Source organism: Archocentrus centrarchus, chromosome 4 (assembly GCF_007364275.1).
Source record: "Archocentrus centrarchus isolate MPI-CPG fArcCen1 chromosome 4, fArcCen1, whole genome shotgun sequence".
NCBI classification, from domain to species: Eukaryota; Metazoa; Chordata; class Actinopteri; order Cichliformes; family Cichlidae; genus Archocentrus; species Archocentrus centrarchus.
Window position 1 is genome coordinate 23,358,034 of NC_044349.1, and position 13,163 is coordinate 23,371,196.

Genomic DNA, 13,163 nt, shown 5'->3' on the forward strand with positions numbered 1-13,163 from the left:
ATAACATGACCCCTCTTTTAGATCTGAAGCCAAACTGCATTTTGTGGATACAGTTTTATGATGAGCGCCGTGATAAATGTAGAAGCAGTGGAGCCTGAAGCTACATGTATGTTCAGCTAAATAAAATGTAAAATAATTCAGCACCGACAAGAAAGCTTTCCAAGTTCTTGCACTTTCGCTTGACATTGTTTACCATCTCCTCTTGATCGGGAGCTGCTCCCTGCCAAATGCCCCGCACGAAGCCTCTGCCAGCTACTGAGTGCTGGGTGGGACGCCCCTTGTGCACGGAGCAGCAGGTCATATAGAAGGCTCCAGCCAGCCAGCAACAAGCAGTCATCTGAGGGCTCGGCTGCCTCTAGCAGCACTCTGTCATCACAGTCATATAGTGCTTAGTGCAAACCATATGCCTCTGCAGCACAGCGGCACATAGTAACACAGCAGCAGTTTATGTGTTGGCATTCCTGATATGCAGTAATAAGTAGCTGCTGAATATTTAGGGAGGCGTTTGGGCAGCTCCATTTTTTAAAGGCAGGTCTGTTGCCCATCACTCTGGATTTGGACCAGCTTGCTGTTTCATTAAGTTAATGTCAAGTGTACAGCATTAAGTCGTTAAATCGCTCATTTTGAGTTTTGTGTAAACTTTAACATTTAACATCCAGGCAAGTGTCTGAATAAATACCAGACATGGTTCTTGCTGCTTTTGGGTGCATTTATTACCATGATGTGATGAAGGCACACCATTAAATCGGTTTTTTGTTTTTTTTCTGTGCATTTAAACTTGGACTGATGTAGCCTTTATAGTAAAGGAATGATTAGTTGCTTTTTGCCAGGTTAGATGAGATGAATATGAAACTAAAAAAATGGGGAAACTGTTAGTCTCGAGGTAGAGTCTGCCTTTAAGCACCTCGAAACATCAATAATGAACAAGTCACACATCGTTTGCTTCACTCTTGGCCCTTCTAGTTTCATTCATTTTACATTTTGGTTGGCTTTATTAATTAAATAAGTGAACTCTAGTGTTGCAGTCATTTAAATTTTGGGATGGTGGTCGATGTATTTTCCATTTGGAAAGAGCCAGGCTGATATCATCATAGATCATCTTATCTGACTTAGAACTAATAAGCATGTTTTCCAAAATATCTTAATACCTCAGTTTCATTCAGCCCTTAACAATAAAACAACCAAGCTTAACTTTAGTGGAATAAAAGTCAGTGCAATAACCTGAGCAAACTCTTGGTTCTGTATTTTTCCCTGCATAAATCAGATTTATCCAATATTTATTTATTGCTGCTACTTATGGGGAGACTAAATCATGATGGAATCATCCGAAAGTCAGCATGAACAGAACGCTGAGCGTCCAACACTGACCATGCAGATGCTGAAGGTTATTAAGGGGAATCTTACAGGAATTTTCCAGCAGATATTTTGCAAGTTTGTAGTTTATTTTTAGACTTTCAAGACTAGAACTACCAAAGCAGCAACTCATATAAATGCAAGGTCCCAAATACTTCACTTGCTGCACTGCTGCCACTGACTCCTCCTTAATCTGGTGCTTTGACAACGGTAACTAGTAACATCTCATTAGCTTTAGCCACATTTTACTGTTAATTATTTTCATACTGTTTTGTTCCTTTTCACCATGTTTCTTTTATTACTTTAAATACTCAACATCTTTCTCAATGAGGGATAAAGCTGAGGGATTAGAAACAAATTAAAAATATTAGTAGATGCAATCAAGTCAGGCTGCAGGTGCGATTCACTTTTAAATTACTTTTCTAGACGAACATAATAAAGTAGAACTTCATGTATTTATTTGCACTTTATAGGAATGAAATTAAATTTAAATACTAATCATCTTCGAGTGGGAGGAGAGTGGAGCAGGAGATCGACAGACAGACTGGGGTGGTGTCAGTGGTAAAGCGGGCTCTCTACATGTCTGTTGGGTGAAGAGAGAGCTGAGCGTGGAAGGAAAGCTGTCGATTTACCGGTCGAGCTATGTCGCTGTCCTCACCTGTGATCGTGAGCTCTGGGTAGTAACCAGAAGAATGAGATTGCTGCTCAGATACAAATGGCAGAAATGAGCTTCCTCTGAGGGGTGGCTGGGCTCTGCCTTCGAGATAGGGCGAGGAGCTCAGTCATTCAGGAGGGATTCAGAGTAGAGCCTCTAATCCTCCACATTGAAACGAGCTGGTTGAGGTGGTTCAGGCATCTGATTAGGCTACCTCATGTGTGCCTCCTAGGTGAGGTGTTTCAGGCATGTCCTACAGGGAGGGTGCCCCAGGGCAGACCCAGATTACATCTCTTGGGAACACCTTGTCATCCCCATGGAAGAGCTGGTGGCTGGGGAGAGGGAGATCTGGGTGTCTCTGCTTAGTCTGCTGCCTCCACAACCTGGACCCTGATAAGCAGCAGAGGCTGGATGGATGGATAACAATCATGATAGCAGGAAACTTAACGTTAGACAATATAATGTGATGGTGAAACACACTGCAGTTCATACTGTAGATTTTGTGGCGTGAATCAGTTTATAACTGGCACTAAATGGCAGAAATATTTCATCATTCTGCTTTGATTTTGAGATTTGATTTCATATTTGTGGTTTTTCCAGCACACAGCATGGCCCCTGGATGCCAAGATTGAAGAAATCCCAGCTCCGTTTAAGTATTAGCCAGCATTGGCACAGTGCGAAGTTTGGAGATTTGCTGCTGCTGTATTGAATGACAAATGGGTGCAATAGCACAGACAGATCTTTACCTAAAATATCAGTATCCGCACAGGCTGGAGTCCACGAAGTCTCAAACATGTTAACTTAATATTTCTTCACTTAAATGTCATGAAGGTGAACAGGATTGTGCTTTTTTTCCTCCCCAGGCCACAAAGCCAAGGGTTACAGCACTGGCGTGTGTGTGTGTGTTCGCCTCAATGCATACTCCGCTATTTGTTGACTTAAGATCATAATATGTGGTAGAAGGAAGATTACGTGTGGGGAGCCCAAGTTTCCACACGCCTGGACTGTTTCTTCTTCTATGTGTGTGCAGGATCACTGACTGCTCCGGTGGGTTTGTTGGATCGTGTGGTTAGCAGGCCGGCATGCAGCTCGGGCTTTGATTGGGATGTCACAGTGCATGAAGCATTTTATTGAGAAACTACTGAGGCTGTCAAGAAAGGAATGACTTTAAATTGAGAGCGTCTCATTCTCAGTTCCCCACTGTGTCTCCTTCAGGGTGTCGAGTTCCCTCCTGTCTCCTGGGATGAAGGCAGCGGGAACATCGCCTCCTCCACTGGAGAAACAGCATGTCCACCCTCACCACAAGCCTTACCCTCACTATCACCATCATCAGTCTGCCAGCGACGGTAAGACTAACCCAAAAACTCCACACTGAACGCAGCTTAACTTGTTACAGGAAATCGGTTTTGGCTTGAATTTGAACCAGTTCCTGCGTGTTTCAATTTAATATCCTACAATGTTTCCTGTGGCAGGTGATTCAGTAACATGAAGTCTATGACTTCTCTATGATTTCCTATGATAGGAACAGATCGCATGAATATAATTAAATTCTGAATCCAACTGTGTTCCTCTTCCAAAAGCTGCACGACTCTCTGCCACATGAAAGAAAGGAAGTTGTCTCTCAGAGCGGCGATACTGCCCTGCAGGTCTGTCAGACTACTTTTAGGACAGAGAGAGATTCAAGTCGTAAAGACAGGGTGGGGGGGGGAACCACATGCCGGAAGCCTTTTCCTTGTGCTGAATTAGCCAACAAAATGCTGGCTCATGTATTCAGCCGTCTCTCAGCGTCCTAACATGGCAGGTTCAGCTGTCACTCCCAAGCATTTTTCCTAATGCCTTAAACACTGTTTTCACTGTAAAGATCTACACATGGACGTCTCTCAAACCACGCTGTGGTCAGCCAGTTGCGTAAATGCGCTCCAGGAAGGGGCTGCTTTCCCATTATCATGACTCCTGCGGTTCATTCGGCGTACAAACTCAGACGATGGGGACAAATACTACATACTATGTAGCCTGGCAGTGTTAGCACAAACACAAATATAGCATTGTCATAGCTTAAGATCCATATTACGTTTCAGCCAGATAGACTGGGCTCTTAGTGACAGTGGAAACAATCACCCTGTAATGGCAACTGATGAAGTCCAGCTTCTATTTTTCTCTCTCTCGCTCTCTCTCCTCCCTGCTCCTCTACATTCTCCCACATTTCCTAGAATACCAAGGCAGCTTCCAGAGCTGCTTCCATTTTGGAGACTCCTACAGGATGGAGCAGACAGTCGGTGGCATCCATGTCCCGGGAGATTCTCACACCTACAGTTCCCATCAGCACAATGGCTTCCACATGTCAACAAACAACACTGGCTCTGCAGGTGAGGATGATTTTCCTCTAGCTTGTGTATAGCCTGAGCTGCAAATATCACCATCCAATTAGCATATTAAAAAAACTGCACTTCACTGAATCTGTTCCAGGCTTCAGCTTGACCCAGGAGCTGCAAGGAGGCACCGGGTGCCAGTTCTCATCCAGCCCAGAGGACAGCATTTTCTTCCAGGTGGGCAGCTTTGACCGCAGCTTGAGCCACATGTCCTCCATCTACACGGAGACATAAAGCAACACTGGAGCTGGGCACGCATCACCACACTACTCTGCAGTCCTTCCTCATGCGTCCTCACTCACTTACATCACTTTTTTCTTCGGTTCTGGTTTCATTTTTACAAAACAGAACAAAGATCACGTTGTAAGTGGGTTATTCTGACTTAAGTGCAAGATGGAAACCAATAAAATGAAAAAGTTTAAGGTTAAATATAATATAAATGCAACTGTGACACTGAATGGCAATTACATCGCTGGCTAAATCAGTGGTTCCCAACCTTTTTTCCCTTATAACTCCTTAAAACAATAAACTTTCTACTTATCATTGCTCACACCCAGCTGCAGCCGCTGGGATCAGTTTGAGCAAAAACTCTTTTTATATATGCATTTCTTTTGTGCAACATAAATAATTTCAAAGGTGGAATTACCAGAAATGACACCAAAATAAGCAACAACAAAAAAAAAGCAGACATCATTCGATGTTATCCCCACTAGGTTTTTTTGTGTCTGAATATTCTGATAATGGGCCACTCCACCAGTTTTTACACATGAAAATCAGTCAGATGTTTCTGTTTCTATCACAAGAACTTTCTTCTCATTGTTCTCTAATTGGCATTCAGACAAAATCTAAAATCCTGCTGGATTAAAGGTCCAAAATACCAGTCTAGGAACTGCTGGGCTTGGAAAATTTTCAATATTTAGGAATAAAGATAAAAAAAAAAAAACATAAGTGCTTGATGATGTTGTCGATGGTACCGTTTTTACTCTTTAAACGACCAAATGAGTCACAGGAATTGCATGAAATTAAAGATGAACAATTTTACAACATTTGGTCTTTTAGAAGTAAATGTCAGAATCACGTTTATTGGCCGAGACCTCATCAATTACAAAGAGTGTTGGTTTGTTTTTTGTTTTTTTACATTGGTGCTAAAATTTGGACCCTCACAGCACAATCGGACTGAGCTTTTACATCCAGTATCTCATTTTAACGCTACGAACCATGTCCTCTCTCCTCTTTGTGTTTTTTCGCTCTACATCTTTCAAAATGTTTTAGACTGAAGTGTAGAGGAGATATATCATTTTGCTGTGATGTTTTATCAGTGGGGAAAAAAGGTTTGCATTTCTTTTGTTAAGTGTTTTTTTTTTGGCCTTTGGATTTATTTCTGGTTTCGGTTCGTTAATTCTGCAATAATGAAGAAAAAACATCCTACTTTATTATTATTATTATTATTAATATTATTATTATTATTATTATATGTATAAAATGTACAGTTTGTTTACAACAATCATTTGAATGTCATTCCTCAGTTTAGAAAATAAATAATTGAATGATCACAGTGTCTCTTTTTTAAAAAAAAAAATCACACACTGAGATATTTCAGTCACTTTTGTGTTTATTATATTGTTTTTATAGAGACAAGTACTTACAAAATGCAACACACCAATGCATTTATAGCCCAAGCTATTGTGCAACATCATTCTTCAGATCTAGTTGTGTGTTGAGCACCCTGAGAAAAATTTTCAGATTGTAAGCTTGTTGTGCCCTCCAGTGGATACTGAGAAGTACTGCAGTATTAATGTATAAAACCCCTTCGTGTCACACTAGCCACATGGCTCATGTCTCATTTCTGCTTCTTTTTCTTGAGGTAGCTCTGATAATAAAAGTTACTGAAGAGGATGATGAGGGTGATGCAGTAACCAACAACCACTGCGTTCATGGAGTCAGGGTAGTTACAATCTGCAACCAGGTTGTACGCTGTGTGCACAAGGACAAGTAGAAACTGCACCTGGAGAGGCAGCACAGTTCAGATCAGTAAAAGGATTCATACATGTTGGCGTGGGCATGCTTATTTATTTCATCACAGAGCTGGAGACGCTCACCAGCTGCAGAGACGTCAGGTACCGTTTCCACCACAGGTACTTCTGCATGTGAGGGCCGATCGCACCCAGGCCATAGTAAGAGTACATCACAGTGTGGACAAAGGTGTTGATCAGGCCAATGAAGAAAGCTACAGGAAAACAGCAGGTTTGAAAAAGGTTTGAAATACAGAAAAGCTGGTTTAAATATATAGTGGATACATTGGACAAAGGATGTTGAAGATAGAGCTGCCAGGCAGGAGGAAAAGAGGAAGACCACAGAGAAAGTTCATGCAGGTAGTGAAGGGCATGCAAAGGGTTGGTGTGACAGAGGAGGATGCTAGAGATAGGGTGAGGTCCAGGCACCATGGCAACATGTGAAGGGAGCAGCAAGGAGATTTTTTTTTTTAAGTAAAATTAGCAGTGAAGCTAATTTTACTTTAAGATGTATGTTAGTGGACTTGGTTTGCTGTTGTTTTGGGGATGGGAGTCACACAGGACAAAAATCTTCAGTATCAGAGTGCTTACACTGTCCACCCGCCACATACTTGACTCCCGACCACCAGTTGAAGATCATGGTGCTGTGATGGTAAACGTGAAGGAAAGTCAGCTGACTGTTCTTCTTCCGCAGGATGATTAAGAGCTGTTCATAGAGAGATGAGGAGAGGAAATTGTTAAATTTACAGCCAGTGACTCCATAGTGTAGTGGTTTATACATTTGTCTAACCAATTAGATCCCATTTGGGGTTGAGTCAGGAACCGGCGTGAAAAAAATCTGCCAAATCAAACACGCTCAGCTACTTGGTATGGCAACCCCTTGTGAATAAGGGAGCAGATGAAAGAAGCTTCTTCTTCTTCACAGCTATAGCTCTGCATTCCCCCATTAAGGTAAGATAGTAAGTCAGGCAACAGGGACAAAAGGTTGGGTAACTACAGCAGAAGTGGTGAGGGGAAACGCATGGAAGGAAGACAGGAAGGACAGGAAGTGGAATAAGGACATGCAGGAAGGTATAAGACCAAAGAGGTTGGCCAAAAAAGGACAGTCAGCAGGAGTACAAGATGATGCAACATAAGGCAAAGACATAGGTGGCGAATACAGAGGTAAAGGCTCATGATGAGTTGTGTGTGTGCATGGACACTGTAACATAAGGAAAGAGAAAAGGGCTTGTTCTAATTGATAAAGGAACTGAACTGAGAAAGGTTTGCAATAGGAAGCATACCTATGGAAGCAAACTGAGAACACACAGAGGGAGTCATTTTAGGAGCTGGTGAATGAGTATTTAAAAAAAAATGCAAAGCCGGTTGATCCAGATGAAACAGAAATGTGTAGGAGGAGCAGCTTGGTACAAATTTCCAAGAAGGCTTTGCCATTATGGAATTAGATGAATACAAGAGTATCATGAAAGCTGGGGGAAAGATCAAGGGTAGGATATATAGTAGATGGCCTCAGGGTGGATTCAAACCCAACCCTTTGCAGTAGTCTCACAGCATGTGGGTAGCCTGCTTAACCGGCATCACTCTGAGCCTTTCCTGTTTCCAGTGGCAATGGACAGGCACGTAGAGCAGATCAGTAACTATAATGTATGCAGATGGTATTATGATCTAAAGTGAGAGTAGGGAGCAGATTCAACAGAGCCCACGGAGCTTGAGAACAAGTGGGAAGTGGGGATGAAGAGGTGAAGAAGAGCAGGGTGGAGTGGATGGAAAAGTCGAGAGATCCGAGCAACAGTTAAAGGGAAGATTTATCAGGTGGTATTGACACCAGTCATGCTATAAAAACAACAATACAGTCAACAAGGACAGACAGGATCAGGAATGAGTATATCACAGATACATACCGTGTCAGTGAGCTCTATGACCTTAGAGAAGAAAAACCACCAGCACACGCTGGCCATCTGGGGAAAAAGTGTAATTCTGTGGTTTAATGTATAAACTGCACTGACATCTGTCAGGTTTGTATCAAATGCAACCAGTGAGAGAGCAAAGATCTGAACAGACACAGCAAAAAAAAGATTAAATATATTCACTTCAACTTTCTTACCCTCACTGCCAGTGGACTGGTGCTATAATCTACAGGCTGACACAGGAGGCTGTAGTTTAAGAGCCAGGACGTAACCAGGAACTGAAAATATTGAAGCAGTCATAGATCTTCACTTAAATCGTGAAATAAAACTTTCTAATGAAAATAAATGTCTAAAATCAAGTACTGTTATTAGTTAAATATCATACTGTACCATCACTGGAAGCTTTTTAACATGTCAGTTATTACAGTCAGGTTCATTAAGTATTTGGAAAGTTTGCATCTGTACACCATCACAGTGGATTTGAAATGAACCATGTGCAGATGTTATTGACATTAATTAAATCGTTTAATCGCAGCATTAAACCTGCTGCTGGGTTTAATGAAGCACTTTTTTAAAGCTGTTCCTCTGGGGTGCTAATTTAACTCATGGGGTAAACAGGCGACCGTAAGCTGCAAGGCTGAAATATAGTTCTTCCCTGCATTTTGTACATAATTTGTACTCTCCCAATAGTAGTGAGTGACCGACAATTCAGAAAATGAGACAAATGAAACTCCCAGTTTATTTGGCAGGGAAAGAAAGGAAGAATTTGATTTAATATTGTGCAACTAGGGAAAGAAATGGGTGGACTGGCACTTCCACGGCTGAGAAACTATTATTATGCTGCACAACTGATCCCTTTATTGCACTGGTGCAACAGAGCCTACGAAGCCAGGTGGAAGGACCTAGAATTTAGAATGTCACCAATTTTCCCCTTAGAAGCCACAACTGCTGACAGAGAATAGCTAAATCTGGAAGAATAGCAAAGTCATGGATAAACCACACACCAAAAATGTGGCAGAGAGTGGTCAAGTTGGGTGGGATCTACAATATGCTGCATTTTTTCAGATGGTGTGTTTATGATACAAAATTTCCTCAGAACATATAAAAGATTTGAATCCTGGTCAAAAAAAAAAAAAAAAAGAGGGGCTTACAACCTACCTCACTTTCAGCCACAATGAATACTAGTTTCTAAACACAGGGATAATCATGATTTTGAACAAAAGGATTTTTTTTTAGATACCTCCAAATTTGTGATTATTATAATTGGAATTGTAGGGTTACAGCTCTGTCAGCAACAGAATCACTTTTTCTTGCCATTTTGAGTTCAGCCTATAGTTGCACCATAAATAAAGCCATCAAGAAGTTGTATGACACACTGTCCCAAGCTAGTAATGATATATATACACTCACAGACTTTACTGCACCCTCCTCAATGGTGCTCCCTCAGCTCAACTGCAAATAGTTTTGAGTCTTAACTTTAAAATTAGAGATTGTGTCTCTATGATTAGACTTTACTTAAAAACATCTAGACGGACCAGTTCTGGAACAAGATTCTTTGGACAGACAAATCCAAGAAGAATGTGTAGCAGAAGGACGGGAAGAAGGTCTTCCATCCCAACATCAGTTAGACTGTACAACACATCCTGATGTCATGAGTCACTTGGACACTTTACCTCCACTGCCATCACTTTATGCACACAGTGCACCTTTACATACATTACATATTCATTTTATTTATTTACACTCCCACCATAATGCATACTGTGCATACTGAATACAAATTACCAGCTACAAATGTATATATAGTGTTTTGATATCTGTATATAGTGTGTTGATGTATACATGTGTATATGTGTATTGATATATATTTTATGTACTGTATATAGTGTTTTATATTTTATTTTATTTCATCCTTCTTCTCTGTACTTGAGCTGCTGTAATATGCAAATTTTCCCGTCGTAGGAACATTAAAGTTTTATCTTATCGTTAGACGTTATGACAAGAACATCCATGACTGCCATTTGAACTGATGGTGTTTCTTGATAATGTGACTGCTGATAAAAGCAACATGAAGTATATAGAGATATACTTTCTGCTTATATTCAGTACACAGTGCTGCAAAACTGATTAAATGGACTGTCCTTAAATGGGTGACTCAACCTCCTGACCTGAACCCAACTAGCAAAGCATCTCAATGGAAGAAACTCGGTGCTCAGTAATGTACGTGGGTCTCAGTCACTGTATTAAGTAGTACTTATTGCAGGTGCTTAAAATAATCATTTTATGTATGTTTGTTAAATTACATGTGCGCCTGTGACAATGGAGGGAGTATATAAAATATGTTTTTCATACAGTTAAAACAATGTTTTTGTTAAACCCTTTGAACTTAATCTAGAAATCTGCACTTCAATCACAACTTAATGAATTTGAATTCATTAGAAAAACTTTGCCACCATACAAATACATCATTGCTGTACTCAAGAGTTAGTTAGTTAGTTAGTTAGTTATAATGGAACAAAAAAAGCAGCTCAAACGCACCTCATGGAACATATACACAGACAGGCCAACCATGGTGAAATTGTAAACAATAAGGCCCACTTTGAGGTCAAAGGGTTCTCTGCGTTTCATGAGGCGTGGCCCGGCCCAGATTACAAACAGATAAACCAGGAAGATAAGCGTCACCGGGACTGGGGAGTAGACCAACAGCCAGGGGTCTGTTCTCTTGTCTGGAGGATAACAGGTGTTGCACATCAGGAAATTTTAGGCATAATTTTGAAATTAACAAATGTGTTACAGTGCAAAAAAGTAGTGTGCCTTGCTGCAGATCAGTCAATAAACACTAACCAGCCACTTTATTAGGTACACCTTCCTAGTACCAGGTTGGACTGCCTTTTGCCTTAACTGTTCATGGCACTGAGTCAACAAGGTGCTGGAAACATTCCTCACAGATTTTGGTCCACATTGACACGACAGCATCACACAGTTGCTGCAGATTTGTCAGCTGCACATCCATGATGTGAATCTCCTGTTCTACCACATTGGACTGAGATCTAGTGGGTGTGGAGTACATTTGAGTACACTGTACAAGGCAGGATAAAGCCATTTTTTTTAAAAGTGACTCTTTATATCCTTTATTTATCCAGGTAAAAAGTGTCATTGACATTATGTCTGGAAATGTCTTTTTTGAGAAAGATCTGACCAAGAGGGCTGCAGAAATTGCAAAAAATATAACATCACAGTTCTGTAAAGATCTATAAAGTGGCCAAAAAGGACCGGATTGGATCTTCCTCCCCTCACTCCCAACAGGTAGCAGCAGATGACTGCCTCTCCCTGGGCCTGGTTCTGTTGTAATGTAGGTACAATAACGCAGACCTGCAAAACAGGTCATTAGTTTATATAGAACGCCTTAATAAATCCTCTTCACAACAGTCTATTTACCAATATAAGCAAAGATATTCCACATAAAAATAAATAAATGCATACATACATAAACAAATACATCAGAAATTACTTTTTGGCACAGCACCAGTTCTCCAGTTTTGGTTCTTAGCTGACAGGAGTGCCACCTGTTGTGGTCTTGTGCTGCTGTAGCTCATCTGTTTCAAGGTTTGACGTGCTGTGCATTCAGAGATTATGGTATATGCATATGTTGGTTGCAACGATTTTTTGTTTGGTTGATTTACTGTTGCCTTCCCATCAGCTCGAAGCAGTCTGGCCATTCTCTTCTGCCCTCTGGCATCAACAAGGCATTCTCTATGAAGTCTAGAGGTGGTTGCATGGGAAAATCTGCAGATCAGCAGTTTCTGAAATACTCAGACCAGCCTGTCTGGCAAAAATAAGTATGCCCTGTGCCGCCATGTGATTGGCTGATTAGATGTTTGACTTAACGATCAGTTGAACAGCTGTACCTAATAAAATGGCTAGCGGGTGTATACGTGCTGTTTTGTAAATATAGAGTTCATTCAGTTTTCAAGTATTTATGAACAAACACTTAAAGACAAGAAACTAGTTTTCTCGAGAAGTGTCCTCCCTGAGTTTGAATGCCTGTTGCTCCTAAATGCCAGGAGATAATTAACTGTGATAAGATTTCATTTAAAAGTGTCACGCTGAACCAGCCAGTCATATGGCAAAAGGCACAAAGCAATCATTGTGAAGCCAAACTCTGGTGCACATCTGCATCTTCCCACTCAATAGACTGAGACAAGGTTCCCTTTTAGACTGAAAACCATCTCTACAACCTCATGGAACAGAGACGCAAAAATAAAAATAAGGTAAAATAAAATAAAATAAAGCAAAATAATATCATCATACCTCCACTGTCGACTATCCTCTGGTGCACAGACAGAACACTTCGCCATGCAGAATCCATCTGAGAACATTCAAGCACTTTAAAATAAAACCACTCAAACGTCTAAAATTTCAAGACAACAGTGCGTTCACTGATCCTCACCTTACAGACGCTGTTAGCAGTAAACGTCAGTGACAGCGTAGGGGAAACCTTTGGATTGTGTTCAATGTCAAATAACTGAGTCAACTTCAACAAGAAGCAAGCCCTGCGATAAAATGAAGGCAGACTGGAGCAACCAGCCGCTCCAGAAACAGCCCTCCGGCTCATGCAAACAAACACTGAACGCTGACACGTGTCTTTCTTTCGAGGAACTCTCGATGTATAGTAACCGGCGACTCCATCACTTCTTGTTTCAGTCGGCACACAAAGGGGCGCCGTTTCCGCACAAAATCTGGCCGACAATGACGGAGATATTGAGGGCAGGGTTATTCTCATTTAGAATACAAAAATGTTCATTCTTTTTAACACATATTTAAATCATAAACTTGGTTTTGTCTTACAGCTGTTGGACATTCATCA

The 13,163-nt window shown here is 41.0% G+C and overlaps 2 protein-coding genes across 2 annotated transcripts in view; one reads left to right on the top strand and one right to left on the bottom strand.

The window, feature by feature from the left end:
- Positions 1-5,797, top strand: part of glis1b (GLIS family zinc finger 1b) — a 52,639-nt gene extending 46,842 nt beyond the window's left edge. Inside the window, exons 8-10 of the mRNA XM_030727238.1 lie at positions 3,224-3,354; positions 4,219-4,374; positions 4,475-5,797. Coding sequence (XP_030583098.1) covers positions 3,224-3,354; positions 4,219-4,374; positions 4,475-4,611 — 424 coding nt within the window. The 3' untranslated portion in view covers positions 4,612-5,797. The remainder of the gene's footprint in view (positions 1-3,223; positions 3,355-4,218; positions 4,375-4,474) is intronic.
- Positions 5,798-5,992: 195 nt separating this feature from the next.
- Positions 5,993-13,072, bottom strand: elovl8b (ELOVL fatty acid elongase 8b). Its single transcript, XM_030727626.1, has 8 exons — positions 12,747-13,072; positions 12,608-12,665; positions 10,835-11,022; positions 8,494-8,574; positions 8,291-8,347; positions 6,981-7,095; positions 6,477-6,604; positions 5,993-6,382 (listed from the first exon to the last, which is right to left on the bottom strand). The coding sequence occupies exons 1-8, from the start codon at positions 12,909-12,911 to the stop codon at positions 6,218-6,220; spliced, it is 957 nt and encodes a 318-aa protein (XP_030583486.1). The 5' UTR covers positions 12,912-13,072; the 3' UTR covers positions 5,993-6,217.
- Between the last annotated feature and the right edge of the window lie 91 nt (positions 13,073-13,163).

Bases quoted from the DNA above. Each gene is read 5' to 3' on its own strand.
- elovl8b (XM_030727626.1), bottom strand. From the start codon at position 12,911: ATGAGCCGGAGGGCTGTTTCTGGAGCGGCTGGTTGCTCCAGTCTGCCT. The intron at 12,666-12,746 runs GTGAGGATCAGT...GAATGTTCTCAG, and splicing joins CTGCTAACAGCGTCTGTAAG to ATGGATTCTGCATGGCGAAG. The intron at 7,096-8,290 runs GTATGTATCTGT...CTCTATGAACAG, and splicing joins TCATAGAGCTCACTGACACG to CTCTTAATCATCCTGCGGAA.